Here is a 21,356-nt window from a genome sequence, read left to right as displayed (position 1 = left end):
TTAGAAATAGAATATTGTTGTAATTCAAGGCGCCAAGGAGAAGACGGAGGACCCAAAGAGAAATATGTAATAGTTAGTATTTCCCTAGGGTGACCCTTTATTCCGTTTCTGGCTCAACGGAATAAACTTAGAGATATGTCCATAATTGTCAATGTTGAATGTATGAATGTTTGATATGTGCTAAAGCAAATCAAGACTAGGTTAGATTATGAGACTTAAATAAAATCCCTCACTAATCAAAAGTTAAGTAAATAAGCAAGTTATTAAAATCGGTTGCCCCTCCCTAATATTATAATTCAGCCGGCAGTACTGGGGGCCTTTGGGTTGTTGAGTAAACTCAAGCTCGGGGTCTTATGGTAACACCTGAATTATCGAAAAATTGGTTTTTCACGAATATGGGGTAATGCTTAAATTAGGATAGAATAATTGGATGAGTAAACTCATGTTGTTCTAACCTTATGGGCAATATGGTTGGGATTGATAGACGACACATATCAGTTACTAATGTGGTTAGTAACCCAACAACCTAGAAATCACATGTTTTGATGTGATTGATTACATGAATCTACCTAATGAATGAAACTAGCTTGTTGAGTAAACTCAAGGTGAAATTTCAGGAGTTAGGATTCTAGCTCATTAAAGGAATTGTGAATATCCTTCGAATTAATATAGAGGGTTATTAATTTGGTAAAATAGTGGGAGCAATTTAAAACATAAAAGTCCAACGTATTTAAATTGTAAGTGAATTAAACAAATGAATAACATCCGTCACTTTTCTCACTCTCAGGTTAATTTTATCAAATCGTACTCTAAAAACAATCATGTCGAAAACCGATCTAAGAAATATCCTTACCGATAACAAGTTGAATGGTTCAAACTTCGCCGACTGGTTTCGTAACCTCAAAATTGTTTTGAAGTTCAAAAAGATAAGGTATGTACTGGATACATCGATACTCGTTCTTTCGGCCGATGATGCACCCATTGAAGAGATTGATGCCTATCAGAAGCATAAATCTGATGATGAACACGCCGGATGCATCATACTTGCATCGATGACACCAGATCTGCAAAGGCAACATGAGGAGATGGATGCCTATTCTATTATCATGCACTTAAAGGAGTTGTTTGGAAAACAGACTCGGTGCGAACGTTTTGAGATATCAAAACTGTTGTTTCGCTGCAGGATGCAAGAGGGCACATCTGTTATGACACATTGTGTCAAGATGATTGGCTATATCACCAAACTTTCAAGTATTGGCTTTGCGATGGATCATGAACTAAGTGTATACTTACTTCTTCAATCCCTCCCGGATAGTTATTCACAGTTCACCATGAACTACCAAATGAATGACTTACATACCTCTCTTGAAGAGCTTGCCAATATGCTCAAGACTGTTGAGCCCAACCTGAAGAAAGATAAGGTGGTACCCGCTCTTGTGATTGAGGGATCAAAGAAGAGGAAAGGGAATTTTCCCAATCCTAAATATCCCAAGAAGAACAAGGGAGGCAAGTCAGCCCAGGCCAAAGGAAAGCAAGTCAAGAAGCCCAAAGGGGAATGCCACTTCTGTGGTAAAGATGGGCATTGGAGGAGAAATTGCAAGGAGTACCTAGATTCTCTCAAGAAGGGAAAGGACGGTGCTTCAACTTCTGGTATGTTCTATATTGAAATTAACTCAATTTCGCAGTCTGAATCTTGGGTATTAGATACCGGGTGTGGATCTCATATTTGTATGAATATGCAGGAACTAAAGCAGACTAGGGAATTGAAGAAAGGGGACATAAACTTGCGAGTTGGAAATGGTGCAAGGGTTGCCGCACTCGCAATTGGAAACTATGATCTACATCTACCATCAGGACTCGTAGTAGTGTTAAGGAACTGTTTGTATGTTCCAGATATGTCTCGTAACATTATTTCCATTAGCTGTCTAGTAGAAGATGGCTTTCATGTTTCAATTAAGAACAATAATTGCGAATTTTATAGAAACAAAGTTTTCCATTTTTCAGGAATATCATTGAATGGGATTTATATTCTGAATGATAAAGTTTCTGCTTTCACAATTGATACCAAAAGACTTAGATTAGATAATTCAACTTACTTATGGCATTGTCGTTTAGGCCATATAAACCAGAGATGCATGCTTAAGCTACATCAAGATGGGCTTATAAACTCAATTGAGTGTGAATCAATGGGAACATGTGAGTCATGTTTAAAAGGAAAAATGACAAAGACACCCTTTAGCAATAAAGGTCAGCGTGTATTAGACACTCTAGGATTAATACATTCAGATGTATATGATCCAGATATGGTTATATCTATTTGATGAAGCACAAGTCAGAAGCTTTTGATAAATTCAAATGCTTTAAGAATGAAGTTGAGAATCAAACAGGAAAGACTATCAAGATACTTCGATCTGATCGAGGTGGAGAATATCTTTCTGAAGAATTTATGAGTTATCTAAATGAATGTGGAATATGCTCATAATGGACACCTCCTTATACACCACAACACAATGGTGTATCAGAAAGGAGAAATCGCACCTTACTAGATATGGTACGATCCATGATGAGCACCACTTCTCTTCCAAAATCATTCGGAGGCTATGCCTTAGAAACTGCCCTATTTACCTTAAACCGAGTTCCAACCAAATCCGCCAGTTCCACACCATTCGAACTGTTCGTTGGTAGAAAACCCATCTTCTCTTTTATGAGAATATGGGGATGTTCAGCATACGTCAAACGTATTGTGTCAGATAAATTAGATCCCAAATCTGACAAGTGTTTCTTCATTGGATACCCAAAGGAAACTATGGGATATTACTTTTATCATCCAGATGACCAAAAGGTAATAGTATCCAAACATGCGGTGTTTCTAGAGAAAGAGTTTCTGGAAGAAACATAGAATGGAAGCGTGATTGAACTTGAGGAAGTTCAAGAGGAATCACATGTTGAAAACGCGGAAGAAGTTGAACCCGATCCCGTTTCACTAGATGAAACACAAGTGTCATATCCCACTCGTAGGTCTCAAAGAATTCATGAACTCCCAGTAAGATATGGTTTTCTAGTGGGAGATGACGAACTGGTTCCCGTGTTAGACGATGAACTCGAAACCTACGAAGAAGCTCTTACTAGTACAGAATCTAAAGCATGGCTTGAAGCCATGAATTCTGAAATGGACTCCATGTATACTAACCAAGTGTGGACTTTGGTTGATCCACCCGAAGGGATAAAACCCATTGGGTGCAGGTGGATCTTCAAGAAGAAGACAGACATGGATGGAAAGGTTAGTACTTACAAAGCTAGGTTAGTAGCGAAAGGATATCGTCAAAGGCAAGGTGTTGACTATGACGAGACTTTCTCTCCAGTAGCCATGTTCAAATCCATCAGAATATTGCTTGCAATTGCCGCTCATTTTGATTATGAGATTTGGCAAATGGATGTGAAAACAGCTTTCCTAAATGGAAACCTACTTGAGGATGTATACATGATGCAACATGAAGGTTTCACGTCGAAAAATGCAACCAAGGTTTGCAAACTTCAAAGGTCCATTTATGGACTCAAGCAAGCATCTAGAAGCTGGAACAAACGTTTTGATGAAACCATAAAACAATTTGGTTTCGAACAAAACTCAGAAGAGGCTTGTGTTTACAAGAAGACAAGTGGGAGCTCAGTCGTTTTCTTAGTACTATATGTTGATGATATACTACTTGTGGGAAACGATGTTGCAATGTTGCAAACAGTAAAAGTTTGGTTATCGAGTAATTTCTCCATGAAAGACTTGGGAGAAGCAGCCTACATCTTAGGGATTAAGATCTATCGGGATAGATCAAAGAGACTGCTCGGACTATCCTAGTCTACATATATTGACAAAGTCCTAAAGCGTTTTGACATGCATGAATCGAAAAGAGGTAACTTACCAATGGTCCATGGTGTCAAGTTATCAAATAGTCAATGTCCTAAAACGGACAGTGATAAGAATCGCATGGCTGTAATTCCTTACTCCAGCGCGGTTGGTTCGATCATGTATGCTATGCTTTGCACTAGACCTGATGTGGCGTTCACATTGAGTATGACGAGCCGATATCAAGGGAATCCAGGATTTGATCACTGGATTGCTGTCAAGAACATTCTTAAGTATCTTAGAAGAACTAAAGACATGTTCCTCATATATGGACAAGGAGAATTGAAAATTGAAGGATATTCAGATGCTAGTCATCTAATTGATGAAAATGATTATAGATCCCAATCAGGATACCAGTTTATCCTGAATGGAGGTTCAGTTAGTTGGAAGAGTTCCAAGCAAGGAAGTGTTGCTTTCTCGTCAACTGAATCAGAGTACATCGCAGCTGCAGAAGCGGCAAAGGAGGCTGTTTGGATTAGGAAGTTCATAACAGAACTAGGAGTGGTACCTGACATTGTGAATCCTATTACTCTGTACTGTGATAACAATGGAGCCATTGCACAAGCAAAGGAACCACGGTCTCATAATGCATCCAAACATTATCTCAAGCGATATCATCTCATTAGGGAGATCATAGCCAAAGGAGATGTGAGAATAGAAAAGTTGCCCTCTGAGGACAACGTTGCAGATCCGTTGACCAAGCTATTACCACAAAGAGCTCACGATAGACATCTTAGTTCTTCTGGTATTAGTTTTAGGAACAATTGGCTTTAGTCCAAGTGGGAGAATGTTGGAGTTTAGTGTCCTAAAGACAATTGTTTTAGGATATTAATATTAATAAATAAATTGTTTATTTGATCATTTGTTTAATCAGATATATAGCATTAAAATATAACTATATATAAAGGCAAGAATCTTTCATAAAGAAAGTAACCCTAAGTTTATTTAAGTAGTTATAAAGTGTTCATACAAGTATGAAGTGAAACTGTACTTTATAATAGACCAATAAGCTTAAAGTAAACCCAAGTCAAGTAATATGTTATAGGGGTTGGCATATTACTGTTGAGACTTGAATGTAACAGTGTTTTCTGTCGAGACAGAAAGCTGATCTCACAAGCTTTAGATATTCGGATATCTAGACAGTTACATGGATCCGGTGAAGGAGTTCATTAGGATTGGGACCCGACTTGAGATAACAGAATGGATTGATTTATCTAATGTGTCAACTGTTCATCTCATTGGTATTAGTAGGTATAACTAATCCTCAGACTCAAACATTCGTTAATTAGTGATTCTGGATTATGGAGTCTGATACTTTGATTCTGTGCGAGCACGATCCAATAGGTGAGAGCCTAGGGTGTGTGAGAGCAGGGTTGGGTATCACACAAAGTAATTGCAGAATAGTTAATGTCAGATTGAGCATTCTTCACTCCCGATAAGTGGGAGATATATCCAAATGGCCGCTTGTGGTGAATTGACTGAAATCCTTGCAAGGTGATACAGTTAAGAGTAGAAATGAACATTTTACTTAACTTATCTTTTCAGAGTGAATTCAACCTGTACAAGTAAAACCGGACTCTTCGTTATATGTAACCTTGACACATTCCATGGTTATAAGGAATTGAGCGACTGGATATAGTTGATGAAGGATCGTATTATACTGTACCTAATACAGAAAGGTTAACGTTAGTTATCAACCTGACTTCTTAATTGCTCTGGGGGAATATCATAGGTTCTGCTAGTAACAGCTCGCGACGGTATTCCGTTATATATATGTTGGAATTAATCATGATGAATAATTTCAAAGGATATATACGGCTAGTGGGAATAAAGAACCTAATGGGTCGCATATGGGACTTGGAATCGGAGGACAAAAACGTAATTAGCGGGACATAGACACATGGGCCGAAATTTATATATTAGTTAGGGATATTAATTTAGTTTAATAATTGTAATTAGATTATGATTATAAATTAAACTAAAGAATTATCTGATAATATTAATTGGATGTTTTATGCAATTAAAACTCTAATTAATTATCCCTAACATTAATTAATTATTAATTTGATTAATAATAATTATCTAAATATAATTAGTTATTGTTTAGATAATATTAAAGTGTTTATTTAATTATCTAATTAGGAATCCTATTCAGAATAAGATTCCAATTAATTAAATTCCTAACACAACTGGGATTAGGGTTTTGGAAGTCTATAAATAGACCCCTAACCTCAGAATTTCGGCCAACACACTATACAGGAGGAGAAGGAATTGTTCCTTCGTCGTCTCGACTAATTTACTTTATTTCTTACTCCCTCTTTGATCTCGTATCGATTTCTGTTAGAGGCAATCATTGCGATTGCTATTCATTAAGGGTTGATTACTGATTAGCTTTTGTTTTTGTGTTGAATCAAATGTTCGTGGTTCACGAGTTGATAATAACAAATTGTGGGCACTTCGTTTGCAATGGTAGATAGTTCTTCAATAAAGGTATTACTTTCTATCCCTCTTTATATGAAATAACGATTAACAGATCTTGGAAAAGGGAAATAGATAAAATAGATAAAATTTTATTATTCCGCTATGCCTAGGCTTGTCTATTTTCCTACAGAGCCGTCCCATGTCGACCATTGGACCAAGTAAACCTCTGACCCAAAGTATCAACATCAATAAGATCACAATCATCAATAAAATTCCTGAATTCCCTGCAGGATCCAGCAGTAGGAGGGGAACCAAACTTCTCATAAGAGCCAGTAATAACATTGAAATCCCCAAACACCAACCAATTATTATTTGGAAAGGCGCAACTATAAAGAGTAGACCACAACTCCCTTCTATCTGAAGCCAGGTTACTACCATAGACAAAAGAGAGCAAAAAAGATTTATCGCCCAGCTGGTGTTGAACAGTAACATATTGTGCATGAGAAGAATGAAGAGAAAGAGAAGAAGCATCCCTAGTAAGAAGCCAAAGAGTCGGCGAATCCTTATCATTCCAAGCAAAGAGAGAAAGACTCAGAGATCTCCAAAACCTATCATCAATGTCACTAAAACAAACAAGAGGTTCTGCAAGACACAAAAAATCAGGACGATGTTGTAGGCACAGAAGTTTCAGGGCTCGTTGAGTGCTATCATTACCGATGCCCCTACAATTTCAATATAACACAATCATTGAAACCGCACGGGCGGCTTGCTATGTCGTTTACCACTGATCTCAAGGGGAATGCTATTTTCTTTTTGCTTCTTCCTTTTTTGAACTTTGGACCAAGTCTTTTCCTCTGAATCATTAACCACCTGCAAACTGTCCCCGTTTCCTGAATGCTCAATGATTTGTAAATTAGGAATTTCAGAAACCTGAGAATTGGGATGATGCCAACCCAAGACTCCCAGTTTTTTTTATCAAGTTGAGAAGATGGAAAACCAAGAGTAGGTGAGGCGGGGGCCGTGCCAGAATCAGAGTCAAGAACTGACTCACTAATCATGACAGAACTATGAAGTACCATCTGCAAATCACAGTTATTAGGTTTGTCAGACTCTCCATTGGTAGTCGCCTTTTTAGAGGATTCACCAATATCAACTCCTAGCTTCTGTTTCCAAATCCGAGTAACAGACCTACCTCGGGGCTCAGGAGATCCCATCTTTTGCTTCCCATTTCTTTGCTTAAGTTCAACATGCTCTTCACGGCGAAGGTTTCTCCTACAAGCTCCAGCAGAATGACCAATGGAATGGCAAATGGAGCATAAGTTCGGAAGTCTTTCATATTCGAGAGTAATCCAATGCATTGAGGTGTCAGTATCCACCCGTAGCTTGTATTGAATTTCCTTAGAAAGCTCCACATCAATCAAGATACGAGCATAGTGACCCATTTCACCCTCCACAATATTCTTATCAAAATGAAGGGGCACCCCAATGGCTCTTGCAATGCTTGCCATGATCCGCTTATCCCAGAATTCCCAAGGAAGATTGTAGAAGCGGACCCAAACCTGAGCAGAAGTGGATTTGTGAGAGTCCGGGTTAAATCCCGGGCTCCAAGGAATGAAGCGCATAATCCCCGGTCTAAGAGCAATGGCGCCACGACTCCAAACAGATTGGAGAGTCTCTGCGGACGAAAAAATGATGTGGTAAAAACCTCTACCCAGAGAGATCAATTTCCAATTAGGAGAACAACCCCAAATAGCTGAAAGTTTGGCCTTCAAGTCCGACTGCTTCCAAGGAGATTCCCCTTTAGCAAGAGTGATACGGCCGATAATAGAATGTTTACAAAGGTTGAGCTTTTCATTGTAAATATCTTGTTGTATTTTGACAGCTTTAAAACCGCCTTCTTCGGATATAAAAGATCGATCCACAGGGGGAGGAACATCCGGAGAAAAAGCCACAGAAGTAACATTACCAACAAGTGTAGCCGCATAGGACCTAGGTCCAGCAGAGGGCCCTGATCCCGAAGGAGGACAAATCGCATCATTACTAGATCCAGACAAGACATTTTTCAAAAAAGAGGATCTAGAAAAAAGATGAGCAATGGAACAATCCATCTCCATCAGATCAACTAGAACCGACCAAACAACTAGCCTCACAAACCCAAAAAAACAGAAACTGTCAAACCAAACAAAATTTTGAAAACACAGATCCGCAAACACCGACGGCAGGTGAATCCGTAGTGAAGAAAAGGAATAACGGTGGCACAGTGCAAATCACCAATTAGATATCTCCACCAACAATACTTTTAATTCACCAATTAGATATCTCCACCAACAATTCTTTTAATTCATGAGTTAATTAAGATATTTTCCTCTTCTTTAATATATTAAGAGATTATTAGTTACTGCACAACAAGCCAAAAACATTATAGGTCTGAAAACACCAGCAGCAGGGCAAGGCCGGCGGCAGACGACGGAGAGCGGTCCGACGACGGCACGAAAGCAGAACAGATGGAGGAGCGGACGGCGGAGATCCGCGATGGAAAAAACAGATCCGTGCGAAAGGACGACAGATCCGCGAAGACGACAGAACCGAGAAGGAGATCCGCGAAGGACGAACGGAATACACCACGAAAACGGAATACGCGGCGAAGAGAAGATAGACGGCACGGAGCGATGAAATGGAAAACCCTCCTCTGTTCACGCGAAAGAGACGAAGAGAGAGAATTAGGTCTCGAGACTACTCACGATCTTTATATTATTTTTAGAGAGTGCACTAAGAGTCTTTTGGAGATGCTCTAGTGATTTTATCAACTTTTAAAAAATGTCATATGTTAGAGTGATGGCGAGTATTTGAATTTTTCAAACAATGCTGTCACTTTTTGAAGTAACATTGTTTAAGTTTTTTTAATTTAAAAATAATTTAATTATTTAAAATGTAGTTATTTATATAGTTTTATGATAATATTTATAATTAAAATAAATTATATATAAAGTAATGATTTTTTGGTCATTAGGTATGAATTAAGAAATAAAATAATATATTTTAGGATAATGAGAACTTATTTATTACACAATACTCACTCGGACACATCCCACAATCACTGTATTTTATTTTTTATACGCATACTGCTTACTCACTCACAATTACCTCACATACACAAACAACCCAACAAGCATATATATATATATATATATATACAAGACAAAGTCGGTAGATATACTATTTCTAGACTACAAATTTTCATAGCAACATAAATATTTATAATAAATTATTTATTATCACTTCTAGATTTTAAGGCTAGAATTTTCTACTAATAATAATCACACAACGTTTGGACTTATTTATATTTTAGTACCTTCTTGAAACGTCAAGATGTAATTCTACCAGACATTAAGTCAGTGGTGCAATATCTAATACATATACCTATCTAATACCTATACCAACCCTTTCTCTAATGGAAAAAATAACTGCACGAAGTTCAGCCATAAAAGCATGTGTCAAAGCGATAGGGAAAGAGAAAGCAGAATCCACGAGTATTACAAAAAAGAGCTTTTTCCATGAATATCATAATTAACTACAAAATTATAATTAAACCATATCATAAAATTTAATTCTCAATATGTTATTTTTTTCTATATATACTAAATAAAATATGTTTTTATACCTAATTTAAAAAGTTTAAACCCCAATTCATAAATCTCAAACTCTTAACAATATATTCTAAACCCTTAATTTATAAACTTTAATCTTTAAAAATAATAATTTTATTAGTTTCATAAAATTCAAAATTATGACTTAACATAGGTGTAAATAGTTTTTCGAAAATGAACTTCTATGTAAATTTCTCTACAAAAAATCCATCATGCTCCAGCCGGTCCCGGAAAGCCCAAAGCCGATTCGTCACTTTGATGGAGGAGACCGCTTATATTTATTATTTACTTTTATTTATGGAAAACATATTTCATCCCATTAAAAGAAAAGAATATATTAAGCACAAAAAAAAAAAAAAGAATATAAGTAAGAATGTAAGTAGAAATAAAAACCCCCTATAAATATAGAATACAGTCAATACAAGATCTAAAAAAAAACATGATCGCATTATTCATCCCCTAGGCGAATCCATCTAGTAAATAACCAAAACATAACCTAAGGATACAAAAGGAATTTCTGTGTAATTTTCCCATGTTTTAATTAATTGGGCCTGTGAGTCGGCTACCCACGGGCCTAAAAATGTTCAACCTGCTCCATTTTGTTCCCACAGTGTCTCCCCTTGTGTTTTCGCACCTCCCGGATCCTCGGGCGCGTCTCTAAGGCTGACTTGATCCTCTTGAATCGGAGTACACAGATTTATGTAATGGATTGTCATTCACTGTCCCCAAATTACTTATCACCATCCCCTCTTGGACACTTTTACCCTTGTTATTTTTTAAACTCAAAAACTGAAGTTCTCTTAAATTTCAAAAACCCGAACAACATTCATGGGACTTAAACACGGTAGGGGAAAAAGACTAATGATTCCTCGGATAAGTATTTTTATTTGAAAATCGAATCGAAAACACGAGTTTCGTCTCCGAATTCGGAGACAAAACTCGTTGAATATATGCTAAACGGGTGATTCACACCACCTGACCTAGGCAGAAACGGATGAACTACCCGTTTCTGCCTAGGTAGAAAAGGATGATCCACTTGTTTCTGCCTAGGCCAGGTGGTGTGAATCACCCGTTTAGGCCAATTTGGATGATTTTTTTTTATTAACTGATTGGATTGGTTAGTTTTTGGAGACGAATTTCAATTAGTGTAAATAGGAACTGTAGTTATTCGATTTCCTCGACTTTCTCGGTCCATTTTTCAGAAATCCAATTTTTGGTTCGAAAGAGATGATATTATGTTTTTGAATGGAAAATGAAAATGACAAAAATGTCCAAAAAAAGAGCGGTGATAAGTAATTTGGGGGCGGTAAATAACAAAACCTATTTATGTATTCATCATCCGACTTAATACATCCGAAAAGCTTGATTGACCCCTGAACTTTCAGAATATTCTGATAATCCCTTTAACTTGCATAAAATGTTTAGTTAGTACTTTGAACTTGCGTAAAATGTAATCAATTAATCAATCGGTTGCAAAAAAGTAAGTTAAATGCAGAATATGTATTCTACACATCACACATCTTAGAATGTATTACATAATAATTCAAAAATAGATTAAAAAGGGAGTTATTACTTACTCGACTATAAAACTTGTCTTCTCTAATATTAGAACTGCATATCCCGATCTTGGTCGTTTTACTTTTTTTCAAGACACGTGAAATACATTTTCCACATTTAATTTATTTTCTTGCAACCGAGTAATCAATTAACTACATTTTACGCAAGTTTAGGGAGTTAAGTGAACATTTAATGCAAGTTGATAGGCTATCGGGACACTTTGAAAGTTCATGGGGATAATCAACCTTTTTGGACAAGTTCAGTGGGCAAATATCTCATCTGACTACAGTATTCAACATAAATATCCTAAAATCCACCGCCATTGTTGTTAACATCTTCAATGGGACTGCAAATTTAGCAACTTTGCTTGGTGCCTTTCTCTTTGATACATATTTGGACGCTTCAAGTCTCTGTGTTTCGGTTCTGATGGCTCTTTCTTGGTAACTACTCTTTAATTTGCTTTTACTGATCATTTGCTAATGTTAATTATATATAAAAGAATGATCATTCTATGAATTTTTCATTAGGGGGTGTTGGTGATTTGGAGCATTCAACAAGTTGAAGAAGTGAAATGCTGGGTTAGAATAATTCCGATATGGATATTGACCATCATATTCTATATGTCATTGACTCGACAACAGACTTATGCAGTTCTGCAAGCTCTTCAGCTTGACTATGCTAGCTAGCCACTAGAATTTTGATTCCTATATATGATCGAATCATCATTCCCCGTCTTCAGAGGCTCACACGAAAAGAAGGTGGAATCTCACTACTGCAAAGAATGAGAATTGGATTCTTTCTTTCAATTGTTTGTATGTTAGGTTCTGGGTGGGTTGAAGGATAAAGAAGACATGTAGCATTAACTAGTCCTATCATTGGAATTGCACCCAAAGGCGGGTCTATATCGTCCATGTCAAGCATGTGGCTAGTTGCCTCAGCTTGCACTTGCAGGATTATCTCAGGCTAGTTCCCTGAAAATATGAGTACTGCACAATCATTTTTTTACACTGGATATGCAGTTTCAAACTGTCTAACTGGTTGTTTCTGTAGTTCATCAAATTACTTCAGGACCAGAAAGTGGAGGTTGGTTGGCTGAGGATCTTACCTAAGGAATTCCAAGAAATATCAGCTTGAGAACAGTTACAGTATCAGCTGCATATTCATAAGCAACTTAGCATGTTAACAGATACTGTTTTAGGATGCACAAAAATGTTTTCTTTCAGCATAAGACTCAGAAGTTCTTATTAATTTTATTTCACTGCATTCTATTAAATTTTATTTCACTGCATTCTATTAAATCCGGAACCATTATGTTTGGTGCATACTTCATGCCAACTATGATTATGCGACCCTAAAAAGAATGTTTATGGAAAAATAAACCAGTCTTTGTCTACCAAATTGAGAGGCAAAGAAATTGCAAAATATTTTTCTCTCAAGCATAACAGGGTACAACTTTTATACAATATCAATTAGATAAAATAAACTAAAGGGGGATATTCAAGTAAGTGTTTGATCTGAGACCACTGAAACTCTAATCTACTCCTTTGTTCTGGAATGCCCGTGACACTATGCTACGTCCGTATACACTAGGACTTGTTCTTCCAACCTAATTAGGTGCAATTGTTGTAGGGAAGTTTAACCTTGCAAACGTCAACACGACTGGCTTACTGCTGATTACACATACCATCACTTGTGATTGCAATATTTATCATTTGACAAGAAAAGTTTGAGAGTGGGCAGAGTGCGCAAATGCCAAATTGCCTATATTTAGCTCCCAAGAGTCTAACAAACAGGTTCCAGTATTGCACAGAGATTTATGGATCAAAGTACTCACAATTTGCGAGATGCATTCTGAGACAGCTCGGTCCAAGATTATTTCTTGCACCTCAAAACACTAGATGTGGCTTCAAACAATCTTTTGGCTACACATCTATTAAATCAAAGTTGTAGAATGCCCAAGCCCATCAAAAATCTCTGTTAGCCGGCACGACTTTCACTAACTTTGCTAGGTCATACGTGTTGAAGTCTTTGCCATAACATAAGCAAAGATCCAACGGTGTCATTCCATCCTGAATATGATGAGTCAACAATATAAGTTTCGCAAACAGGAACTCCATGGTGAAGTACAACTATAGACATTTACCTTATTTCTTCTGTTTTTATCTGCGTCATTCACTAACAGAACTTTAACTATATGTCTATTTCTAGTTTGCAGTGCAACATGCAGCGGAGTCCAGCCTTCCTGGATGAAAAATAGGAAAAATGTTATGAGGCTCCAGATATCAGCCGAACATAGACAGTTTGAACAGTTTTTTAAAATCTATACTTACATTATCTGCAACATTGACATCAGCCTTGCATTTGATCAATAACTTCACAATTTGCAACGCACCAACTTGAACTGCATGATGCAAAGGGCTAGCACCATCCTGTTATTTCGATTATTCAATAATTAGATACATTGGAATCTCTTGTAACAATAAAAATGAGAAGACGGCGACAAAGAAGAAAGCTTGTGATATTGCAAATTTTGTCCTCACCCTATCTGTGATGTGAGGGCTTGCACCTTTCCTTAGAAGATGAGTAATCACAGAGTCCTTTCTGCCCATAATTGCCTTATGAAGAGCAGTGAAACCATCCTATTTGACCATTTCAACTTATTAATTTTCCTTAAGGTAAAAGACTCGCCAAATAAAAGAAATAATACCACCTGATGAGATTCACCTTATCAACACTGTCAATATCGAGTCCTTCTTCTAGGAGAGTGTCCATAAAGCGTATCTGCCCTGATAGCGCTAGGGTCTGGAGTGGTTTCCATTTATCCTAATGAAGGCAAAAGAACATGGATAAAAAAGAAAAGAACTTCAATAAATGGAAAAATTGCATGCATTATGCATCTTTTGCGGTGAATAAGATCAAGTCAATGGCAACTCAAATTGTGGTGTGTACCCCTGTCAGTAAAACTGCACAATGATCATATATCTAGCAGGAATAATCCTTTTACTACTCCCACTGATGGAAAGGAGATTTCCTATTGCAGAGAAACAGGATGCTCAAAGTTATCAAACTCACTGTTGATAATTTGCCCATGTTATAAGTTGCATTTTGTTGTAAAATTGCTCTTTCTTCTGGTCCTAAAAGCTGTTCAATCTCTGCATGGAATAAAATAGATAAAATTATGAAAAACCTAATATAAGTGAAAAGAGCTAACAGCAAGAACTGTGAGGTGTCAGTCCAATTCAATGTCAAAAGCTAAGAAAAACTAGATCATTCTAGTACGTCGTTTCTCTTGGAAAGCAAGGTTATACCAAAAGAAAAAAAGTGGAGTTCAACCTACCTCTCCGGTATCACCTTCCTAAAGTAAGAGCATCATAACCGATCTAGCAATTTGTGCTGATGAATGCTATGTTTTTTAATTAGTCTTTTTTTCCACTCTAAGTAATAATGTTTAATCTAATCAATAGTCTGAATTCATAGTTTCCCGTTCTATTATTCAACATAAGTAAATTATTCATATATTTGTTATCAGGTTCATGGATAGAAACACAAATTGATGACAATGTAAAAAGAAAAGAGGCTTTCCTGTCTTTTCCAGTTAATCAAAACTATCACTGTCCATTCTCATGATGAATTACTTCACTTCCTTCTTCATAAAAGCATAAGCATATTATATGGAATCCCAAATCACATAACCCTAGATAATGAGCTAATAAAAGCTTTTTAACAGGGTTCAGTAATGCTTCAAAAAGTTAAATGATAATTTCTTCTAGCTATGAGCATTCATCAGAATCTTTATGCTTGCGCTAATGACTGCATAATAGCAAAGACCATCTAGTTACTTTTAAACATATATTTGACATTCTTTTCCCTATTGTTTTAGGATGATCAATTGAAGGAACAAACTAGAAAAGAAAAAAAAAATACAAAAAGGAATAAAGAAAGAAAAGGATACCTTTAACAAGATCCTCTTCGTTACTCTCTGATGCAGAATTTTTAAGTTTCCTAGTAGCAGATGCAGTCTTTGTTTCTTCCTCCCAATCACTCTCATAATCCAAGTCATTTTCTTCTAATTCTTTATCTTCTTCATCAGAATCACTTCCACTTCCATCGTCGGGTTCTTCCCAAACTCCTTGGACTATTTCTGAGGTTGAATCCCATTTTGAATCAACAACACCAGCACTCAATTTTGAGAATTTCTTAGCAAGAAACAAATTGCATCTTCCAGTTCTAAAGGTGTTTGATTCTTTACACAAATTGGTGCCAAAATCAAAACTCAGATTAGCTGAAGTAGCCACTGCAGAGGGTTTTGGAAGCAGACAATTCAAAGGAGAAGTTGCAACTCCTGTTGCCAACATTACTCTACAATGGAAGGAAATTAACGTCAAATTTCAACTAATAAACCTGCAATTGCAAAGAGGCAACCCAACCCATAATCTTACGAGTGCTGTCATCAATAGCTAATTTGAAAGACTGTAATTAAGGATAAGAATTAAGCATCACGCTTAGAACAATCAAATAATCAAATAAAAACAGAAAACAAGAACCGAGATCAGAAAAACACAAAATCCACACCTGTAATGTAATCTATCAAGCTTCGCGCCTTCACAATTCGCTTTTAGAGATTAAAAACAACCCGAGATTCAAATTTGAAGATATGAACTAGACAAAAAAAAAAAATGAGGGAAAAACAACCTTATCATATCATAATAAAGACTTGAATATGTTAGGTCCTTAATAAGTTTACTACTTTTTAGCAGTCAAGTCCCTAAGTATTGTCCTTTTTAAATTTATTTTGATAATGGAGATAAGATGAGAGTTTAAGGCCCATAATGTTTTGGAAACAAAAGGCCCATAATGTTATTCACTTTATTTTAAATAAACTACGTAATTATTATTTTCAACTATATTAGTAGGAGAGAAAACTTTCTGTTTAAATATTCCAAATTCTAAATTCTAAATCACTCCAATTATCAAGAAATTAAATTACACTAAAAATAAATAGGCAAATATATGACGGTATTGGGTACCGGGTATTCTCATACCCGCCACAGCTAATTTTATTGATCTCATACCCTTTTATAGAGAGTACATGTAATTTCATTAGGATCGGACATTGTCGGGTACCCGCGGATACAATATTCGTTTCCATCTCTATTAGGTTATGAGAGAAAAATAGTTGTTTAAAGAGAAAAAACTCTGAAAATTGTGATTTGAAAAATCGAAATAATGGTTGTACATAACATATGGTTCTAAACAATTTTAAATCTTAGCATTTTCATTTTGATAGCACCATTGGTCATTTTGATTTGGCCAATGATTAAAGAGTCATAATTTTAGTAAAGTTTAAAGTTCAGGAACCATAATATATCCTGTTTTAAAGTTTGCAAACCATAATGAAAGTAAAAGAAAAGTTGAAAGATCATGAGTGTAATTTACCCAAGGTCTTTTACTAGCTAAATTAGAGTGAATAGAATAATTATTCCTTAGGAATTTAATAAGAGTGAATAGAATATGTATTTCTTAAAAATATTTATTCTCATTTTTGGTTGATGGAGTGTGATAAAAAAAAAATGAATATATAAGTTTGTAGCTCAAATGATAATATTACTCTCAAGTGTAATTTGTTGTTTATTTAAAAAAAATTAATTATTACCATCATCTGTTCAAATATTTAATATATATTAAAAGGAAAAAATAGAAAAATAGGAAAGAGAAAACTTTAACATTTAAATGCTAATATTTATAATTTCTTGAATAGGGATAAGTTTGGTGGTATCTACCGTGTGATTATAATTCCACTTAAAAACCTCATCATTTGAATGGATATAATCCAAATATATTCTATTTTTTTTTATGTAATACGAAATGGTAAAAATTTATTTTTAAAGTTGTTAAGTAAGATTAATTTGATTGGTTAAAGTTATGTTATGAATCTTGTAATTGTTAAAACTTCTTCAATAACTTTTGTAGTTTAATAAGTTTTATTCAATCTAATCAATCCTCATAAGTTTTATTTTGTTGCTCAACAAGTGTTATGCTACATTTTTTAAAGATAAATTTTCCTTTTCTGCCATTACCTAGTCTCGAAACCTTTTACTAAATTTTTGTACATTTGCATTCCTTTTAAATATAAGTACATTTACATTCCTTTTAAGTATAAGTTAAAAGGAGTGTAATCGTTTTGATTATTAGATCCAACTCCAATTTAGATTTCTTGTTATTATACAAAGATTAACTAAAATCAAATTAAACACAATAAGAAATTGAGAGAAAATATGGTTTTTTCCGTTGTTTATTCTTCAAGTTTTGTCTTATCAATAATGATTGATTGCATTAAATTAGCTCCGAATATTGATTGAACATATCACATTGCTCATGTGATTGGATAGTTTTATAGTGTCGTTTTGTACTTCTAGCTCCGAGTATTGATTGAACATATCACATTGCTCATGTGATTGGATAGTTTTACAGTGTCGTTTTGTATTTCTATTGCTGCTTTTAGTATTTGGGTTTAGTTAGTTATTACTATTTCAATCAAGCTGACACGTGTTAGTTGGCATTGCTTTTCTGTTCAGGAGGCCTAACCGCTATAGGACGTTAGTACGAAATGAAACATAATGGTGAAATGGAAGCTAAAAAATCTGGTATTATATTCCAAAAAGAGTAAAAATGAAACATAATCTTTATATGGATACCATGAATAGCATACATACACCATGATTGTATTGTACAAACTCAACTTCATTCTATTCTAATAATTCAATTTCAATTTCAATTTTCTGTATCTGTGATGTAAAGTTTGTTTGTTGGAGAATTCCATTTTCAGATTCTTTACAAACACATTGAATGTTCTTCTTCTTCTTCTCAGCTGACTTGCTCACCAATCAGATCCAATCCAACAACTAGAAATGACAACCCCTGAAACAGCAAGAAGTAGAAATGAACTCCATGTGCAGATAACAATGTTCTTGCTGCTGCTGTTAGCAGCAGAAATGCCAGTGCTACTTCTTTCCTATACAGCCTATTTCTCTTCTTTTTAATGACTGGTGTTCCTTCTTCTTCTTTCATCTTACTTAACAATTCCAGACCGGAATCCGAATGCGTCCTAAGGATGATTTTCTCTTTTGATTCCCTTTCAGCAAAAGCTACCAAATCTGATTCTGATGATCTTCCTGTTTTCTTTGTCACAACCCATTCATAAGCACTTCCAAGCTGAAACAATCCTGATATCATGGCATTGAATTTTGTGACTGACATTGTGTTCTCAAACAGCAAGTAAGGTACCAAGAAAGGGAATGATTGTGGGGAAGGGAGAATGTTCAACAAGGACATGAAAATTGGTACATAACAGATTACCCAAAGAGGTAATTCTGCTTCTGGTATGAACATTGTTAATGGAAGTATGATACAGAATAGAGTGAATGAGTAAAAGGGAAGTATAAGTTTCCTCAATAGAAAGAAGAGGAATATCAGATTGGCCTTCTTCCAAATTGATATCTGCTGCATCAAAACATAAATTACTTAGTTAATTCTGTGTAAACTGAATGAAATAAAGATTAAAGATTAGAAGTTTTAGAATCAAACAAACCTTGGAAGTGATGATTGCTGGAAGACATAAGCGGAAGAGCTGCATCGGACCCGAATGCCAGCGATGCTGTTGTTTCTTATAAGCTTCATAAGATTCAGGCAATTCACAGAGCACTTTTACATCATTAAGGAAGATAAATTTCCATCCGTTTAAGTGTGCTCGTACCGCAATGTCCATATCTTCAACTGTTGTTCTCTCAAGCCACCCTCCTGAATCCTCTAAAGCCTTGATTCTCCACACACCAGCTGTTCCATTGAACCCAAAGAAATTCAGAAATTGACCATTTACTTGTTGTTCCACCTCAAAATGGAAGCACAGATTCACGTTTTGAAGTCTTGTAAGTAAGTTTTCATCCTTGTTTACAAAGGACCACCGAGCCTGAACTAGTCCCACCTCAGGATTTCCCTGTATCCACCATAAATCATAACATCTTAAGCAATACAACACAATACAAAACACACTGGATTGGATTGGATATATATGCCTCTTTTTATTGCTTACTAGTACTACAATCTTTACCTTGAAGTGAGGAATAGTTTGCTTGAGAAAATCCGGATTAGGCTGGAAATCAGCATCAAAAATGGCAACAAATTCATAGTCTTGAATATAGTCACAGCCCATTGCTGATTTAAGATTCCCAGCTTTATATCCTGTTCTCACTAATCTATGCCTGTAGATTATGTTAATCCCTTTCTGTCTCCATGAGGAAACTTCATCTTGAATCAGAAGCTGCACATTTCCATCACTTGAATCATCTAGGACTTGAATTAACAATCTATCCCTTGGCCAATCAAGCTCACACGCTGCACCTATGGATTGTGCATACACCTAAATTTGGGGGAAAAAATGCAATCTTTCATAATCAGATCTCAACAAGGACAAGTTATTCACATCATCATCATCACAGATAGAAAATTACATACCTCTCTTTCATTGCACATTGGAATCTGAACAAGAACCATTGGGAAACTTGAAGGATCTTCAATATCATAAGCTTCACCATTGATCTGAGGTTTCAATTTCTTGAACTTAATCCAAAAGCATCCAAGGCATAGAATCAATCGGTCCAGAGATTGAATCAGGAATAGCACAGTACAGAATTTAGAGAGCATAACCAACAAAGGGGCAAGATAATTAACTCTAAAAGAAAAACAAGCCATGTACAACCAGTGCACAAAACCCTGAATCTCCAATGGGGATAAAACATTCAAATTCCAGTTCTTGAAATGAGCAATAACTTCAATAACCAAAGCTACTACAGATATAACAAGAAACACATTGATAAACCTATACAACTTCCCTCTGGTTCTAGGCTCCTCCTCCTCCTCCTCGCTCATTTTCCGCTTCTTGATTGAAATCAGCATAGATTTGAAAGCAGTAGCCAACCAAGAAATGCAAGTGAAAGCTTTGTAGACTTTGAGAAGAAGCAGCCATGTGAATTGCTTGGGACTAGCAGCCTTTTCCTTATCAGGAAACAGTGGATCTGAGGCATTGATTTCAACAATAGCAAAGCTATTTGGCTTCTCCATTGTGACTACAACTGAATTCGGCGCCATCTATTTATAGCTGCAACTCCCTACTTCAAAACCCACCAAGATATAGCAACAGAAGCAAGAATTAGAAACAACAATCAATACACAGATCTCCCCAGTTCAATAGATGAGACGGGTAATGAATAAAAACAAGAAAGGATCAAGCTTTAGAACTAAAAATAGGTTCTTGAAGCAGATTCTGAGACTGACACATGAGATTTGAAGTTAAAAAGTGGAGAAAGAGAGAGAATGGAAGGGGAGAAAGAAAGAAGTGTGAAATTCATATGGCGTCTGTGAAGTAGAAATAAAGAAGTAGAAGAGTGTGTAATGTTGTGAATGGTATGGTATGGTATGGTCAGAGTTGAAAGATCCAGCTCATAATCATGTTTAGATTGAAGATACGATGAATGGTAAAGTGTAGTAGATTAGTAGTATGATTAAAAGTCAAATGGAGAGACTAATTAAAATTAAAATGATAAGGGAAGGAGTAATTGGGGGTGACAACTGGGTACAGCCCAAATTGCTAACTAAATTCCTTTTTAGAAAAAATTTTGGGGAGAGAAAGTTGGCAATTCCCTTTTGAAAAAAAACTTACCATTCCAATTCAACGCTTTTCATGTTCTATTCTATTTCCTTTATTATTTGTACGCGGTTAGAGTATAATATAAGTTTATTGACTCTAACTTAGGCTAATGTATCATTGGCCCTGTTTG

General features: G+C 35.8%; 2 protein-coding genes across 2 annotated transcripts; both read right to left on the bottom strand.

Annotated features, from left to right (window-relative positions):
• Window positions 1-12,892: 12,892 nt before the first annotated feature.
• LOC136234239 (ankyrin repeat domain-containing protein EMB506, chloroplastic) lies at window positions 12,893-16,254 on the bottom strand. The gene is made up of 8 exons (XM_066024038.1): window positions 16,096-16,254; window positions 15,476-15,882; window positions 14,596-14,675; window positions 14,248-14,346; window positions 14,064-14,162; window positions 13,854-13,952; window positions 13,667-13,765; window positions 12,893-13,592 (listed from the first exon to the last, which is right to left on the bottom strand). Exons 2-8 carry the CDS (start codon window positions 15,876-15,878, stop codon window positions 13,488-13,490), a joined length of 984 nt encoding a protein of 327 aa, XP_065880110.1. The 5' UTR covers window positions 15,879-15,882; window positions 16,096-16,254; the 3' UTR covers window positions 12,893-13,487.
• A 1,930-nt stretch (window positions 16,255-18,184) lies between these two features.
• On the bottom strand, window positions 18,185-21,045 carry LOC136232774 (xyloglucan glycosyltransferase 4). Its single transcript, XM_066022168.1, has 4 exons — window positions 20,035-21,045; window positions 19,631-19,939; window positions 19,112-19,516; window positions 18,185-19,020 (listed from the first exon to the last, which is right to left on the bottom strand). Exons 1-4 carry the CDS (start codon window positions 20,665-20,667, stop codon window positions 18,388-18,390), a joined length of 1,980 nt encoding a protein of 659 aa, XP_065878240.1. The 5' UTR covers window positions 20,668-21,045; the 3' UTR covers window positions 18,185-18,387.
• Between the last annotated feature and the right edge of the window lie 311 nt (window positions 21,046-21,356).

This window comes from Euphorbia lathyris, chromosome 6 (genome assembly GCF_963576675.1).
Source record: "Euphorbia lathyris chromosome 6, ddEupLath1.1, whole genome shotgun sequence".
NCBI classification, from domain to species: Eukaryota; Viridiplantae; Streptophyta; class Magnoliopsida; order Malpighiales; family Euphorbiaceae; genus Euphorbia; species Euphorbia lathyris.
Note: the sequence above shows the minus strand (reverse complement) of the source record. Positions and strands in the feature narration are given on the sequence as shown.

Excerpts from the sequence above, each read along its gene's own strand:
- LOC136234239 (XM_066024038.1), bottom strand. The coding sequence starts at position 15,878 with ATGTTGGCAACAGGAGTTGCAACTTCTCCTTTGAATTGTCTGCTTCCA. Across the intron at positions 13,766-13,853 it reads ATGTCAATGTTGCAGATAAT|GAAGGCTGGACTCCGCTGCA; the intron begins GTAAGTATAGAT and ends TTTTTCATCCAG. Across the intron at positions 13,593-13,666 it reads ATAAAAACAGAAGAAATAAG|GATGGAATGACACCGTTGGA; the intron begins GTAAATGTCTAT and ends CATCATATTCAG.
- LOC136232774 (XM_066022168.1), bottom strand. The coding sequence starts at position 20,667 with ATGGCGCCGAATTCAGTTGTAGTCACAATGGAGAAGCCAAATAGCTTT. Across the intron at positions 19,517-19,630 it reads AAACTATTCCTCACTTCAAG|GGAAATCCTGAGGTGGGACT; the intron begins GTAAAGATTGTA and ends TGGTGGATACAG. Across the intron at positions 19,021-19,111 it reads CAGCAATCATCACTTCCAAG|ATATCAATTTGGAAGAAGGC; the intron begins GTTTGTTTGATT and ends TTGATGCAGCAG.